This window comes from Dermacentor variabilis, chromosome 1, assembly GCF_050947875.1.
Source record: "Dermacentor variabilis isolate Ectoservices chromosome 1, ASM5094787v1, whole genome shotgun sequence".
In the NCBI taxonomy this organism is placed as follows: domain Eukaryota; kingdom Metazoa; phylum Arthropoda; class Arachnida; order Ixodida; family Ixodidae; genus Dermacentor; species Dermacentor variabilis.
Window position 1 is genome coordinate 234,070,672 of NC_134568.1, and position 17,123 is coordinate 234,087,794.

A 17,123-nucleotide genomic window follows, 5' to 3' on the forward strand; every position below is an offset into this window, starting at 1 on the left:
TCAGGCACTTTGGGGTGTGTGCCACACAATAATTATCTGCCTTGCTTGCGTTTCCTTTCTTGAAAACACCGCGCCCGCTAGTTTCCTGTCGGGAATACTATGTCATGCTGACAACGCACATGCACTTCATTACTGGGAAGTACCGGGTTCGCCGTGCTAAAGAAAGGAAATTCTGACAAGACAGACGATTATTGTTGTGGCAAAAGGGTGTGATTTTGAGTGTGTAGCCGCGGGCTCGAGGAGTCGACGCTCGATGAACGTATACCACTCTTAAACAAATGTACACCCTTTGGGTCATAACTTGCCACACGATAATAGTAATCTGTCTTGCTCGTGTTTCCTTTCTTGAAAACGCTGTGCTCGTTACTTTCCTGTCTAGAATGCTATCATCGTGATAACCATGCCGTTCACGACTTAAGTACCGGGCTTGCAGCGTTAAAGGAAATGCGGCCAAGACAGATGACGTTGTGTGGCAAGATTCAAAAGGTGCAATTTCGCCAAAGAGTAAGAGTATAGTTGCGCAGTCAGAGGTGCCGAAGCACGAAATGCTTAGGTGAAGGGAGTGACCTGGACATAAAATAGGCTTATGATGAAAGTCCGATAAGGCCGTGTGCGAAAAGCTTGGTCACGAATTCCGAAACGCCGAGAGCTGTAAAGCGTAGCCGCGTATCCGACGATTCCGCGTGCGAAGCTCGGTCGCGAAGTCCGCGTCGCTTCTGACGAAACAAAGACGGCAGCGCTCGGTTGCGCCGTTCCCAAGAGGTGGCTTAAAAAACGCCGTTATTTTGTGATTAGCGTGAAAATCTTCGCCACCTTGGCTGATAAAACAAATATTTTAGACCACTTATATGTGGTTTTCAGTGATATTTCGGAATCAGATAGAAAAAGTTACCGAGACTGAAGATGCGATTCTAAAAAAAAAAAAAAGATTTTCTGGTCATTTTTCGCAATGCGATAGCTGCATCTCTCGACTGATGATAAACTAAAGTTTACTAATGGGTAAAATGTTTTCTGGAAACAAGCTCAGTTTTCATAAATGTCAATCGGACATGCACACCATCAAGTATACCCAAAATTTAGTTGTTATAACAGCTGTACAAAGCCAGCCAATGTGAGGCGTAGTGATGGACGAGGTCACCTTGTCACACACTTCTATACTGAAAATATGTAATCATTAGCATGAACTGAATCATATTCGTCGGCTGGTTTTGTGCACAATGCACCAAAAAACTATTCTAGCACTATGCCAAGACACAACTAGGTGCAAAGCACATTTGCATCTGAACACCCTCAGGTACATATCTGCTGTAAGAAAACCGATCAAATGACCACACTATGAATTGCGGCACCATGCATTTTATTTCACTGCAAGTTCAACTAAACAAATATTTGTCAGATGATAAGACAGCTCGTATATATGTACAATGCAAATGTGTGATGTAGTCCAAAATGTAAAAATCAAAAGCAAAACCAGTGCAGCATAAATGGATGCTACGGTACAAGTTAATACCCATGCAAAAGGAAGCCTCATGTCACTGCTTTGAGGAAGAGCAACTTATTTTGAATGGCTTTACGTATGCAACACGCAGATAAAGCAAAGTACTTTAATTAGGATTCAGCTCCTGTGTATGTGAACATATGATTATTTGTTAGGGTCATGATATTTTAATATGAGATGGCTGGAGCTTGTGGGAAAGTCTGGGAAAGTAAACATGAATGAAGGTTCAATCAACATAACAGCAATGGCGAGGCCAGTAGGATGAAGAAAAGAAAAAAGTGTTGCTCCGCCTAATTGCAGTGACTCCGAACACAGCCCCCACAACTGGCGCTGCACTTCTAAGGTGACGTCTTGCTTGCACACCTGGGAGGGGAAAATGAAATAGATTTGCATCAGACTAAATACACCATTACTAATAACGCATTCACAGGACAATCGAATGTAAGATGTCACAACCATAACCCCAAGTGTGTTAAAATCTGCAGGAAACTCCTCAGCTCTGTCAAGATAACCCAAATTAACTGATCAATGTGGCTGCAAAAATGTTTTTTTCATGGGTGGGGGCAGCACAAAGAACAGACTAAGAAAGCATGATGACAAACATGCACTGAACAGTAAACTGAAAGCTTCTTGAAAAAAAAACAAACAAAAAAAAAAAACAAGATATATACAGAAGACTTCCGTTATTTCGATCCTGACTAAAGGTCCCAGCTGGGGCCCATGCTTTTCTATCGGCCAAAACTTGTTATTTCAAGCCTGACCAGTATGCCCACATGTGCCTGATCACTAAGGTGACTCCAATGATCCTTTGGTGGCGGCGTCTGTCTCGGTGGAGAGACGCTGCATTGAGCACGTTACTTACCATCAAAAGCACCATTTTTCACCTGCCCTGCCCTAGGAAGATTTTCAAGCAATAATGGCAGCTCACAACATTCGATTAGGGTACAGTTAAACCTTGTTATAACCAAGTCGGTAAAATTGGCAATTTGCTTTGTTATATCGAAATTTTGTTCTACTGAAATTCGACCTTTTATGCAAGTAGAGTTGCCGACCGATTTTTCCTACATGGAAAGGGGCCGCAGAATTTTCCGAATTATTGGACAATCGAAAAACAAAAAAGCTAATTTGAATGAGAAAACAATTCCATTTCACAAATTTGGGAGGCGGCGATAGATGATACTGTTTTATGCCATGCCAACGACACCTCCAGATTGGCGGTACGAATTAGACGGAGCCAGCCACGCTTTCGCGCGCAATCCGGCCAAATGGCTGATAGCGTCGCCTGCACTGTGACGACGATATCATGAAAAGCACCGGCAGCAGAGGGTGAATGCTTAGTCTGCCTCTCGCTCAAACGGGTCACTGAAACTTGAGATTACACAACCTCCAATACTAAATGTGCAGGAAGATGGCTTATGTGATGGCACGCCCACTCTTTGCACACGTGGTAGATTACCTCTAAAGCTGGGTGCGCAGCTGCGTATAGACAAGAACGGCACCACCGAGCGGCACTGCCGCGAGAGCGCCACATGCGGGGCAAAATTCAACTAACGGTTGTACACCTCTCCCACCTCTCGTTCACACCACCTTGATTGCCTCTTGCACTGCACGTGTTTAAGCACGTTTCATACCACGCGCGGTGTGTGCCTAGTTTGTGTACGTGGACGTTTTATTCGAAGGACGATGTACACGTTTCAATTGGCCTTAAGAAGATCGGTATGCTTGACGATTATTTTTATGGCTGCAATGCAGCAAAAGGGCAGAGTCTCTTTAGCCATGTAAGTGACTGAGCAGGTAATTGGAAACATTGTATATGCCGCCGGAAACATCGTCAGCACATACGATGTGTGTTAGCTAAAGTCATTGTTGCAGTTTCCCATGAAATGTTTGCTACGAATCCGTGTTCTCTGATGGCGACAACGGACTTCCATCGACACTCTGCGGAAATAAACAAAATACAGTAAAACCAATTTAAGCCATACCCGCTTAAACAGTAGTTTCGTTTTAAAAGTAGTAAAGTCAAATCCCCAACTCGGCAGCCATTGAACATAATGTGTTTTGTATCCGCATAAACCACACTAGCTTATTGGGTAAGTGTCGGTTAGCACGTAGTGTTTCCACTTTTCGTCGCATAAACACGGCGGTGCGTCGTATCCATCGGGCAGCCCGGCAGAACAACAAATCTCAGAGATCGGAACAACGGCCTGCAAGCGCCCTGTGCGTTTGCGTGTGAAGCCACATCAACATCAACATCATTTCAGCGCCGTGCCAGAGAGAGTCAAGTTGGTTCTTTATTCTATGGAGCGTTGTGGCGTAGTGCAAGCAAGGACTCGCGTCATGCCGAAGCTTGGATAAAAAAGGCGCTGGGCGCTCAGTTTAGAAGAAAAATAGACATCGTTCATGCTGTAGAACGGCCCTGGCACGCGACAGGGATCTGCTGTTGACTACAGTGTGCATCGTTTGGAATGCGAAGTTGCTTGGCAGTAGTGCTGCGACTGCGAAGAGATGGCTATGAGGTTCGCCTTTTCGCCATCGTTGCCTCTGTTGTTGCCGAAGTGTGGACTAGCGACAGTGGTGAGGACGACACGGAAAGTGACAGCATGGGCAATTCAGGCCCAACAGTGGCAGAAGCTGCGCGTTACATCAGCCTCATGAATGCAATCGTCGCGATGATAACAGCACCCCGCAATGAAAAAGGCGCCCTGCGACTTCTGCAGCGCTACCGCGTGCGTGCACAGAGAATATGTAACGCCGAGGAATCTGCCATGCGAGTGTTTGCCGAGAAGAGGGGGCTGGTGGAAAAGCTGGCACGCAGCTTCAGTAAGTTTGAGGCCACTGTCGTCGCTGCTAGGCCGTCGGGGCATCAAACGAAAATGACGCTTTTGTCGCGCGAAGTGAATAAATACTGCATGTTTTTTTACCCTTTCATTGCACTCTCTCTGAGCTCCATGTATGACAGGTAAGTGGGCGATCTCGCGCTATTTCGGTTAAACAGTACTACCGTTTAGTACGTACTTTTTCCGAGCTCCGGCAAACTACGGTTTAACGAGGTTTCACTGCATATCGCCGCATAGCACAAGTACTACATGCGCACACAACTTTAACTAGTACGTCCCCTACAATATAGAATTGATGCAGCAATGTAAATAGCTTGGCCATCTTAACAGTGCTCAGGAGATGGAAGTTAGAAGTATTAGTAATCATTTATGCTTCAGCAATGCCGGCGCGACATAGACGCGGGCGTGTATCGTCCAGTAACTCGATCGATCGGTGCAGTGGTGATGCAGGAATGAACTTCGGTCATGTTCAATGCATCATGCACATATTCAATTTCTCGGCATGCGTGAACTTCAGCCACAGGTAACGCATGCAACGGAAGTGGTTTCCATTCTTGGGCAGTGCACACACAAACGAAACACGAGAAAGAAGAGAGGTCAAGCGCTGGTCGAACAACTGAAAGTTTTTATATGAATACAGTCAAACCCGACTATATTGAACCCGTTCACATTGAATTATTCTATATATCGAACAATTTCTGGACACGGTATAGTTACAATGAGTACATATAGCAAAAATTATGCTTACATCGAACAAAAATAGCAGCGACTCCCAATATATCGAAAGTCAAGCGGCGGGAAAGTGCCCCCAGAAGTTGGCTTTCCCTAGCAGTGGCGGGTAAACGCGGCAGCGTGGCTCCGTCCAACCGCTCTCCCTACCGTGACCGCGCTCTTGGATGAGCCGCCGACATCCCCCTGCAAAAAATGATCCTGGCCCGCCCGCAGCGCTTGCTCAGACAGCCAATCAGAGACTCTTGTGCCATTGTCGTGTAAGATATAGAAAGTGCGAGTTGTCTCGCTGCTTTTTTGGTTCATTGTGTGTGCGCTTTGTGGGCCTTCTCCCGCAGTGTTGCCGTGATGAAGTGGCAGAATTCGGTGAGAAGTTGGATGTCCCCGCAGCGTGCAAGATTACAAGGAGCACTCTCAGCACGATCTTGAAGAATAAGGGGGAGATTAGGGTTAAAGCAACCAAACTCGATACCCGGTGCCCGTGGCGCCCGATGCGTACGAGTGGTTCATCCGAAATTGCTTCAGCCGTGCCGGCTTCCACGTGCTCGGTGATGACTGTAAATTCTGATGAATGCGACAAAGTCGTTGCCGGTGTTGCCGAAGTTTGGAGCGAGTTGTCAGAATTTCCGGAAGCTGTTGAGGAATCAACGGTGGACGAGTTTGTGAGTGCAAATGACGGTGTCGCGACCACGGGAAAGCCCGAAAATGAAAACTACATTGCCGACATCGTACCAAGCACTAGTGAAAGTGGGCACAATGAGGAAAGCAACGACGGTCCTATGCCCACATCCTCCAAAGTGATTGGCGTGCCCACACTAGTCCGGTGCTTCTGCGCGAATGTGGAAGTTTGCAGCCTCAGCTGCTCTGACTCCTTAGGCAACGTGGAGAAGTGTGTGTGTCGCAGGCAGCGAAATTGCCAAAGCAGAAGAAAATGCAGGGCTATTTCATGCGAAACTAAGCTAGTTTCATCAATAAAGTGATTTTATAAATGGTATGTGCTTTTATGACATCCAATTATTTAGCAGGTTTATATCGAACTGATAGTAGTTTCTTTTGCGAGTTCGATATAACCAGGTTCGACTGTAAAAGGATTACTGTATTTACTCGCATAATGATTGCACTTTTTTGTAAAAGAAAAAATTGACGCAAATTCAGGGGTGCGATCATTATGCGGGTTAAAATTTCCCACGAAAAGAAACATTTTCTTTTTCATCCTGCATTTGCTGCGGGATGACAAGCAGGTGGCTGCCGCTGTCAATGCGGGACACCAATTCAAAGATGGCGGCCGACAGAGCAAGCCGAATGCGATTTTTCTTGTCGTGAGTACATTATGCATATTGAAACAGTTTCTTCCATATCAGTAATGAATAATATCGTTATTACCGGCAAGTTTGCGACAATAATGTAGCCATGTCCACTTTGAGGGGACGGAAACAGAGATGGGCGCGCTTAGCTACCAGTGACATAGAAACACATGGCGGGCATGCTGCGGAAACTGCGGCATGTGTTTTCACTGCTATCCTAATACGGCACGTTTCTGCTAAGGATGGGCGAATATCTTAGCTGCGTTACAAGCGTCGGCGTATGAATAGGGTACACTTCTAACATATCAGTGTAAATGTGGCCACTCTCGTTGCCGCTCACGATTTGTTGCGTGCCCACGAGTGCAGACGAGAGAAATTGAAAGGCGCCCTTTATGTTGTTGTTGTTGACCAAAACCATTATGAAGTCTACAAATAATAAAGCCGAGGCAAGTTTGGTTGTAGCTTTTTTTTTCATGGAAGTGTGGAAAGTAATAAAAGGAATGAAATGGGGCATCTGCTTAAGAATGTTGGGTGTGTGTAGACCGCTTGGTATGTCTTCAAGAATCGTTTGCGTAGCGTTCGACAGATGGTAAGCGTGAACATCATTAGCTAGACTTAGCACACGACATATCATTGCGACAAGTTCAGGGTGCGATCATTAAATGGGAAAGAAAAAAAATGGAATTTTGACGACAAAATTCAGGGGTGCGATCATTATGCGAGTAAATACGGTATATACCGATTAATCATGAAATTTGTGAGGGTTACATATAAAAACTGTCCTACACTCACAACTGATCAATCAACAAAACCGCTTCGTTTGCCAGTTGTTTGCTTCGTTCGGCACACCGCAGTAATCCATGTCTGTCGTCTGCTCTTTTCGTACCATTTTCTTGTGAATCGGCAGAATGTCACTGGTGGCATCAACCCTTTCGTGTTTACATTGCTGTCATGACAGTTAACAACACAATAATAATTTCCAGTCATCCAAAGAGGCGCCGTCGCAAACAAGAGATGTTTTGCACGCAGCGCGAACTGAACGCAGGCGCGACCTTGAAGGGAAGCTGCGGAAACGTACACCTGTTGGAGGTGAAATCGTTTCGCGAGGGGAGAAACGAGCACAGAATTTCTTGGACAAGGAACGGCTCCAACATGTCAAAATCGGCAATATAAAGCATCGATCACCGGTGATAGATTTGAATAGGCATGGTAACGAAAGTGTTAAGCTAAATTCAAGGCAATGGCCAGTTTGGCCAAAAGGCCACAAGAATATGGTATAGAGTAAATGTTACATAGGCAAGGCACACATTTAGGTACACTTCACTGACTGAACATTCTTTGAAAGGGGCATGTTTGTGAACTATAGGTCAAATGGCATTACGCTTCTTTGCTGAAAATGCTAGTATTCACTTCAAACTGTAATGCCACTTTCTCTATCCTGTGTGAAATGCAGTGGGAGTGTATTACAGATGCATTCTTCCATGCACCATTTTCCCAGGGTTTTTGCAACTGGTCATCCTTTAGTTTCTTCACCAGGCAGTCACATGCAGAGCGTGCAAAATCGCCTGCTGTGCGAAATGAGACAAATGCAACTGCTCGCATGTGAGACTGTCGCTGGATGTGTGCCACTTAGCAAAAATGTAAGGAAAAGAGAGAGTAAGACAAAAGAAAAAGAAGGCAGGGCCCATGACGTATTCGTTACTCGATCCTCTGGCTATGGTATGGGAGAACACGAGGAAGGAATTTCGCTTGCGGAGGCTACCGTATTTACACGATTGTAAGTCGACCCCTTTTTTTAAAATTTGAAAGTCCGAAGTTGGGGGGTCGACTTACAATCGAAACCAAAACATGGCCCCGCCAAAAAAAGCCATACCAACGAGAGCTACAACGTAGTTACAATTTTATGTTTGTTCTATGGCCCTACCCGTATCTTTTCGCTATCCCGCGTGTTAGTTCGCTTTTCGGAAGGGTTTTTCAACATTTTTGAGAGTCTTACAGTGCATGCAACACTCATGGGGGGATGTCGATAGTTGATAAAAGCGCCGCTGTTCCCATTTGCGGCGGCACCCTCAGAACGGCGGCGCTTGCGGGTTTCTCTTTCTCTGTTTAAAGGCATTGGTATTGGTTTGACTAACTTCTTGACGCGCTCCACTTCGGCTACGTGCTACTTCTACGTTTCCCCAGTCGTCATGAGTGCTGCAGGCCCACTAATCTTTCGGCACTCGTTCACAGCAGCGTTCAAGAGGGCTGCCATCCTTTACGCCGAAGAAACAAATCACTGTGCAGCGGGCCGCAATTTCGATGTTTCTAAACGGGTGGTGCGAGAGTGACGACTGCAGCGAAGCGAAATTTTCACCTGTGTGACAGCAAGTGAGAAATTTCCCACGTGCCGAAGTATGGACGCTTTCCGGAGCTGTAGGCTAAGCTTGCGGCGTACGTTGCTGAAATGCATGATCGGTCCCTGCCAGTGAAGTGCGACGTGGTCATGAAATAAGCCCGGACCTCCGCCTTAATTTTAAGGTTCTGCTCCGCCTTGAGTACAACGAGTTGCTGGCGGCAGAAGACTGCAAAATTACGCCAACTGGACCTGTCAAAAGAGCCTCCCTGACGGCTGCGTGTGGTTGGGTGCATTTGGCGTGGGCTGCTGTTCTGCAAGATGTCCTGGTGCGGTCGTTTGCCAAATTTGAAATTTCGCTGGACCACGACGCGCTGTGGGACCGCAGCAACGATGACGATGGCAGCACTAGTGAAGACGAGTAGTCCAATGACCATGTCAGCTACTAATAAATTTTCGTTATCGAATGCGTCCTCGGGTTTTTTTTTTTTTTTTTCCCCCGGTCAAGCGATATGGGGGGGTCGACTTACAATCGTGTAAATACGGTAGACTGGGCATGCGGTGTGTGTTTGTTGGCACTGAAGCTCGCCTCCTGAAATCACAGGTTCTCGACACAGCAAATATTTCTCTGTGAAGTAATTTGAAAAACTGTTGAGGCAGAACACTCCTTACAGGGAATGTAACAACTTCCAGTGTCTAACCAAACTTTGCCAAGTGGCCTGGTGAGGGGTCCTTTAACACACGAGGTGGACACGGGGCATAGAATAATAAAGTCCTTTACATCTATACTAAACACAAAAGCCACATTTATTCAAATCTAGGCCGATAGTTTTTAATAGCAACTGAAAAATGCGGTGCATAGATAGTGTCAGCCAGAAAAGTCGATATCGCAACTGCTACTAGCTGCGCCAATAGCCAATTGAAGTAGACGCGTGACGTCGCCATTCTGACCTGCGTCATACTGAAGTACGGCATGGCGTTATTGTAATTGCATCAAACAGGGGATGCCACTATGCTGCCGCATTCAAACAAAAAGTTGTGCTAGCCGCAGAGGCATCGTCAAGCCAGGCGGGACTTCAGCATCAATGAGAAAAAGGTCCGTTGTTGGAGGGGGCAACGGGAGACTCTTCTTGCGTGTGCCGGCTGCACTGAGGAGATGATAGCGACTTATCATGAGCTTGGCATGTTCATATTCAATAATGCTGTTTTCATTTTGTGAATGCTATCCTTGCTTTTTTGTCTGGCCTACCTTCCAGGTAGGTCTTTTTTTTTTTTCTGGCTTTAGGGGACTTTAGGGAGTCTGCTTAGAATCAGGGCCAGCATAGATTATGAGTAAATATGGTATGTGGGTTGTCCCTTCATAAAATCTCCTACAGCTACGGAACACTTCACAAGGACTGCAGCATTAACTGTTGGCGTAAGTGAGATGGTAAAAAACACGAAACAGCATAAAGCCATGTAAAATGTTTAGAAATGGGTGTTCTAAAAGGGTTTCCCTGCTTAAGCGTTCTCACAGTAAATAATGAATTCAGCAAAAGGCCATTCTCCATCTTCACAGGATTCGACAAGCTGTTCCAATTGAATCCTTTGAGCACTTCAACAACACAAGTTTTTATCTTACTAGAATCATCCAAAACGTGCTGGAAACACTTTTTAACTGCCTACTGTTCCTTCTCGAAGAAAAGATCCTCTGGCATAATTACAAAGTGGTCTTTCTAGTCAGACTCAAGGACGCGCAGATCTGTGATCCCAAAATAATCAACAGACCCAAGTGCCACTTTAGAAAGGGTGCACCAAAAGACTTGGCAATTACATTTGCACAACCATGAATCTCAAACAGCTTGACCAATTCTCTGCTTTTTTATTTATGTCCTATGACACCACTGCCTTGAAGCACGCCATGCAACCAGTCATTCATACACTTTGGAAAAGGAACAGGTTCAGTCACTTCGTCGCAGCTTAAGAATTGTGCAGGTGGTGCGGAAGCTTAATAAAAGAAAAAGTACTACCTTCGTGCCTTGCCCGATGTCTACCGCCGTCCTCGGCCTCTAGCACCACCTCGTCCTCGGCCACGGCCTCTGCCCCTTCCACGACCGCGGCCCATTGTGGCTGCACAGAAAAAGACATCTAATAAGTACACATTGGCAAACGTGTCGCACCCAAACAAATGTAGAAATGTCACCAGCTGTACATAACTGCAGACCCCTAATATATTCTGCAATGATAACTGAAAGTATCAGCACACTTAGAGACTAACAGTGACCAAACAGCTTAATAAACAGTCCCCAAACACATGCTGCACTGCGTTCCAAAAGGATTCGCTCCAATTGGATTTTTTCAAAAAACTTTAAATCAATGTTTTTTAAATTTTTTCTGCTGCAAGAAGTGCTCTAGTACTTGTTTACATGTTTCTTGAGATAAGGAAGTTCAATGCCGCAGTGAATAAGCAGGCTCACACAAATATATACAAAGAATATGTCATCTTAAGAAAGTGTCAATTGCTGTCAAATTAAAAAAAGACCCCAGCAAAGTTGTTTTACTTTAATTTGAACTTGCTCGAGTGTCATGTTCATGCTTTTGAATGATGTGAGCATGAAATATGTATAAAATAACTGATTAGCATTAATTTATTAAATTTAAGCTTAATTTAAATCTATTGTAGGATCACCCTGGATGGAATGGTAAAGGTCATGTATAAACAGAAAGCACCAAACTGAATTTGTGCAGCAAAACGGAAACTGCCAGCACCGCAGTCAATATTGCATGCGACATTTGTGACGGCGAAACCATGTGCAAGCATAAATTGGCCCCATTGCCTCGACCATCACAAAATTTAAAATAGACAACTAGAGCAAGTCAGTAGACAAATTTTCCATATTGGTAGTACTGATTTTTGCCTAATTCATTCCTCTAGACCCTCAGATTAATAGAACATTTTTGCAACATCCTCCACGCTTGAGAAATTGGCTGCTGTATTAGTTTTCAGGCTTTCAGTGTAATGATGTTTCAGAATAACGAACTAATTTCTGCAGTCCTCTGTAGTTACTTATGTAGAGATTCCACTGTATAATTGAAACTAGAGCACTCGGAACCTTTTCAGTGTCACTAAGTTGCGATCCAAAGCTTTATTTCTATAGATTCTGTATATCACATAAGAGCAAAGCTTGTTGAGATGCCACGTGAGTTGAAAAACAGAACAGCGACTTTACATACTGAGACTCGGGCATTTGAGATGCACATCTTGAAGCAACAGTCGTGAGTAGGTGGGCGACGCAGAGGATTTCTAATGAGGCAGACATTGTGCACTGAATTCTGCACGAGGTTATTTTGCAGCAGCAGGCTTGCTGGTAACACTTCATATTGTCACGTAGTAGTGACGGTGAATAATACAGCGATCTGTGAATAAATCTTCGAATAAATCTGTGAATGATGAAATGAACTTTTATTGGGTGAACTTGCGCCCACAAAAGCAAGTTACACTCAAAGCACAGCAATATAGTGGTGAACACTGTCGGTGATCGTCGAAATGTAATTAGCCGGTCAAGTGTGTTGGCTTTTATACATGAGTCATCGAAGGTTCCAGAGTAATCGCTGGTGCCCACATGCCTTTCAGAAAGCTCTATAGAATTTGCGTTGCACATGCAATCGATTACACAAGCTTCTGTGACAACAGATAGCAGATAGAACCATCGATAACATTTCCGATACATGCAGGCACGTCCTGCACTGAGCGATAACATTTGTTAGTGAAAAGCAGTCACCCGAAAAAGATAAACAAGTACATGTGTCAATATAAAAGCAAGCGTAACATTTCAATCAAACATAAGTGTTTTAGTTATGCAAAGGAGCCTTACCAGCCTCTTTCTTCTTAGCCTTGGCTTTGGGCGTGTCATCAATGAGCAGTGTCTCCAACGGCAGGCTGTCTGGCAAGAGGTAATATCGAATGTTGTTGCCTCGGATGCTCAAACTATCAAGCTGGACTGGTTCCCGATTTTTCATTGTCATCTTGACAGCTTTCAGGTGGGTGTTCATGGCCACATCAACACCTGCAGATCAAATAATGTGTCAACACTGCTACATGCACAAGGAATAATGGCACAGATGAAATAATGATAACTGCCATTGCCAGGACAACATTCACAATGAATGCTTCGCTTATTCCAATATAAGCCAGCCATTTTCCCCCAGAAATATTTTTCCAAGCCTAGAGGAACTGTTTAGGGTTGCCAAGTACTCATCACAGAAAGTAAGCATGAGACCAAGAAGGCATGCTGAACCGTTTGACCGCCCAGCCCTTTGAGGGGGTATTCAGTAATTAGAATGGTGTATTTGGTCAAAATATCGAGTTTATTTCTTTTTTCTTTCACAATTATCAGGTGTTCCTTTATCACGTGGGGAAATATCAGAAGTGATATAGAAGTTGAGCAAATAGCACTTCTCTGGTGTGCTGTCAACAAAAATCGGGCGTCGTGAGGTGCCATTGGACTGTGGCTTTTCACTGACACAACACCGCCATTTTGGAATCATCGTAAAGATGAGATCTGAGCTTGCGATAGCCACAGCGCCATATTTCATCGTGCAATGATCAAGAGCAAAAGAAGCGAATGAAAATTGGACAAACATCGCGTTGCGATTCGTTATTACTGCAACATGGATACAGCAAGCGCTCCTGTTGGCTGACGCAAATGTTTGTGAGCATTTTGACAATGGCAAGCTGTGCATTTCTTTGTCGCGGCAATTTTTTTATTATTGTGGTAGGATGCATCGCTGGTTCACAGAAGTTTCGTTAATTTATCCAAAATGCAAAATTAGTGAATGTACAATTCGAAATGATGGAATGCTCATACCAGAAAAATAAAAGAAAGGCTTAGTTGCATGTACTCCTCCATGAATAAAATCTTTACAGCCAACTTACACTCACACTGTTTACCATGAATGTTTCACTTTAAATGCCAGATGGTGGTGTTGCTGCACCACGGTTCCTTTGATTTCTTGTAACCAACATGCCATGTTGCTTTGCATTGTTGCAAGACATTGGTTGGTGAGAAACTATTTACACCAATGGAAATTTCACTTTATTCAGAGCCACTGCAAGTGTGTTCGATTAGTATTATAATACAGTACAATCAATGAAGTGTTTTAGTATGCTGCAGTGTGCAACCATGATGTGTGTCAGTAAATGCCTCTCTCAGCAGCTGCCCAGATGGTTGCACATTGCACTAAATCCCTTTACCTCTTTACTATTCTGTAGTTTCCATTTAATGTATGCACAAGTGCACAGGACTTCTCACTGCACCCAGGCAAATCTTTCTTAGAGAATGTCACTACAAATCCTTCAAGCAGGGCCATCATTATGACAAAATATCTAAGATAGCATGAATGGAGTGCTCTGTATAGAAGGAATGGAAGGACTTTGACACACTATCTGAGGATATGTACACGATTGCAAAGCATAGTTTGTACAGGATACAGACAGACAGTTACCCAGCCCTTCTATTTATGCTTAAAAGAAAGCATATGAGAACTTTAAAATACAACCGCAGCTTGCTTCGTGTGCACCAAACAGCCTTATTTAAAACATGCAAATAACAGCCACACTAACAACTGAAAGTGATGTTTTCATATGTGCTCTACAAACCTTCAAACTCAAGAAGCCTTGTATTGACATTGTGACCATAAAGTAATTAAGAAGTTTGTTAATGAGAAACACTATTATTGGCACAGAAAATACTGGAGGCTTCTGCAGGAGGTTGCCAGCCAGATATCAGTTTCATCCTCAAAGTTTGCTCCATGTCAGTAGGGATACACTTAAACACATACACAACCTTTGTGTATATACTGTATAAACTTCATGTTTGTGCAATAACCACCTTATGCGTTCTAGTTAACACGTTTTTTAACAGTGTAAATTTGCAGTACAGAAAAATTCTCAAGAACAATGCATTTTGCAACATGCTTTGTATTTCTTCCAAGTTGGTGCTAGGAATAAGGAATATCGAAAAAGGTTATGCATCGAGTACTGGCTGAATTCAATTATGTAATTACAATATGCCCTCTATTCATCATGTAAAAATTAATTAATGAATAAATTTTAATTAATAATCATACTGGGATTTATTTTGTACGCTGTGATGTCCACAGCAGCTATGAAGGTTGGTCCGTAATAATTTTGTGCCTATATTGGTTGTTGCAGAAACATGCGGTGGTATAATGCATGATGACTTGTGCACACGACACTTGCAACACTGCCAAATGTCCAGAGTAGGTTAACATTGGACAATATTATGACATGCAAGTATCAGCCGTTATGCCAATATGACTTTACGTTCCCAAGCACTGGATGCCAGCATGTAATATCAATATTAAGGAGAAATGGTGTCAATGCTGTCAAGTTCTCTAACATGCATGTATATTCACTACTGCCACATGCAAAAAGGAGTTACTTGGTGCTAAGCGAAATAGCAGGTCGCCTATTTGCAATAAGCTGCCATTCACAGGATAACATGCACACCCCCCGACAGACCTGGACCATTCACAATTTCTCTAAAGAACAGACAATCGACATCCAAGGAGTGTCAATGCGGAGACACACCAACATTACTACAGAGATTGGTCTTTCTGTTTATGTAACACTGACCCTCCTTAATCAAATGCATGCCATCTCTAAAATAAATGCAGGGCAAGAACTGTGCACTACAGTAAAAAATATCTTGAAACACTGATGGTAAACCGTGCTTGTAGCATACAGCCCACATAACCTACTGTTAATTATCAACCAGGTTCCACACGCACATTTTTTCTTGTGATCACGTCTAACTAAATGTAGCTTTGTTTACTTGCTATGTGTGTAATCTGTTTTGAAGAGCCTGGGCATTGGACCTCAGCAATTGCAATGATCGAAAATGTGGCCAACAGGCAACACTGCTTTGAAAAATAACTACAAGTGTAAAGGAAGGGTGACAGTTTGTCACACACCAATGAAAAGATTTAACAAACTGTTTGTGCTGTCATATGCATATACATTAAATATTAAATTTTTTTGCATGCATGCACACACACATTAATTTTTTTTCTTCTCTATAACAATGACAACTTGCAGTTATGGCTCGGCACAGCTACGCAGTGCATAACAATTGCTACGATGAGTTTCAAATGTTTAAGCAGTTTTTTATTACATGTTCATTTGGCTACTCCATGTAGCCAAATGAGCATGCAAAACAACTTTCAGACCTAAAGCAAAAGATGCACAAATCCTGCAAACAGGGATCTCCCAGAAAGCAAGGCGATTCTGCACGAGTTTGCACAAAGTTAGAACATCATTATTAAATGAGCAGAATAGACTTAACTTCTGCATCCGCCCATTTACTGTTGGCGACAATGTTTGAAGTTTCTAAAATAGTTAACTACTCTAAAATAGTTGGCTACTGGTAACAATTACTAGGACGACTTCTGCTTTATCAGTAGTAGCCTGCCTTTGCAAACAGAAATCGAAGCATTCCACTATGATGCTAATGAAAAATCGTTCCATAGGACGTATGTCCTTTCCTCAAAAATATTTCACGCCCTTTCTTACAAAGTTTCTGAACAAGCCGATCACAAACACTTTGACCAACGACCACAACTGAGAAAACATTGGCAACCAAGAGAACACGAGCATAGTACAGCGTACTACTAGCAAAAGAACCGTTATAATACGCACCAGTTATCGTGCCATGGACCTGAGTACCATTCTTCAGCTCTACTGTCACAGTTTCGTGACTTAGTTTCATCAAAAATCTGCAGAAAGATTGGGAAGCGTCATTTGGAAGCCCGAGTGATAAGAGCATTAAAACACAGCTCCCGCAAAACAGGCACGTCTATGAAGAAAAAAAAATAAAAAACGTATCCATGCCAATAATCGGTTTTAAGAGCAAATGCATTGGCAGCAACAGGCAAGCGTAATAAAATGCATGTACAATCGGACCAAAACACAAAACGGGAGCGACACCGAAAGTTAAGAAACGATGTTCCGAAAGATACACAGCACAGAGGACGGAACTCACAACTAATTATCAGTGCTTTCAATTTTGCGTTACGCAACTTACAATACAGATTACACATTACCTGACTAATTTCATGATTACGATGGATTATGAAGCCGACCAAGCTACCAACGCTAACGTTTTGTTTACGCGAATGCCGGTGTTTTTAAAATGGCGCGTTGCACTGCGTTCGATATTTGACCAAATCTAGAGAAAATTTTCAAACGCTGGAAGGCAACTAATGCAGATAAAAGTTAAGCTAAAGTATATTCGTCTGAATTTTATTTGAGTATACAACGTGATATTGCTTAATTTTTTTATATCTACCTAAATTTTGTTGTACAGCCAACAACCAACCCCATAGAGCCAAAGCAAAGCGAAGCCAAAGCCGTGTGCAGA

The 17,123-nt window shown here is 43.4% G+C and overlaps 1 protein-coding gene across 1 annotated transcript; it reads right to left on the bottom strand.

Annotated features, from left to right (window-relative positions):
• Nucleotides 1-1,340: 1,340 nt before the first annotated feature.
• On the bottom strand, nucleotides 1,341-16,919 carry SmD1 (small ribonucleoprotein particle protein SmD1). The gene is made up of 5 exons (XM_075671124.1): nucleotides 16,807-16,919; nucleotides 16,403-16,479; nucleotides 12,558-12,749; nucleotides 10,713-10,812; nucleotides 1,341-1,861 (listed from the first exon to the last, which is right to left on the bottom strand). The coding sequence occupies exons 1-4, from the start codon at nucleotides 16,818-16,820 to the stop codon at nucleotides 10,733-10,735; spliced, it is 363 nt and encodes a 120-aa protein (XP_075527239.1). The 5' UTR covers nucleotides 16,821-16,919; the 3' UTR covers nucleotides 1,341-1,861; nucleotides 10,713-10,732.
• Nucleotides 16,920-17,123: the final 204 nt, after the last annotated feature.

Coding starts and splice junctions, on each gene's coding strand:
- SmD1 (XM_075671124.1), bottom strand. Junction 12,750..16,402: donor GGTCCATGGCACGATAACTG/GTGCGTATTATA, acceptor TTTGATCTGCAG/GTGTTGATGTGGCCATGAAC. Junction 10,813..12,557: donor GGCTAAGAAGAAAGAGGCTG/GTAAGGCTCCTT, acceptor TTTTCTGTGCAG/CCACAATGGGCCGCGGTCGT.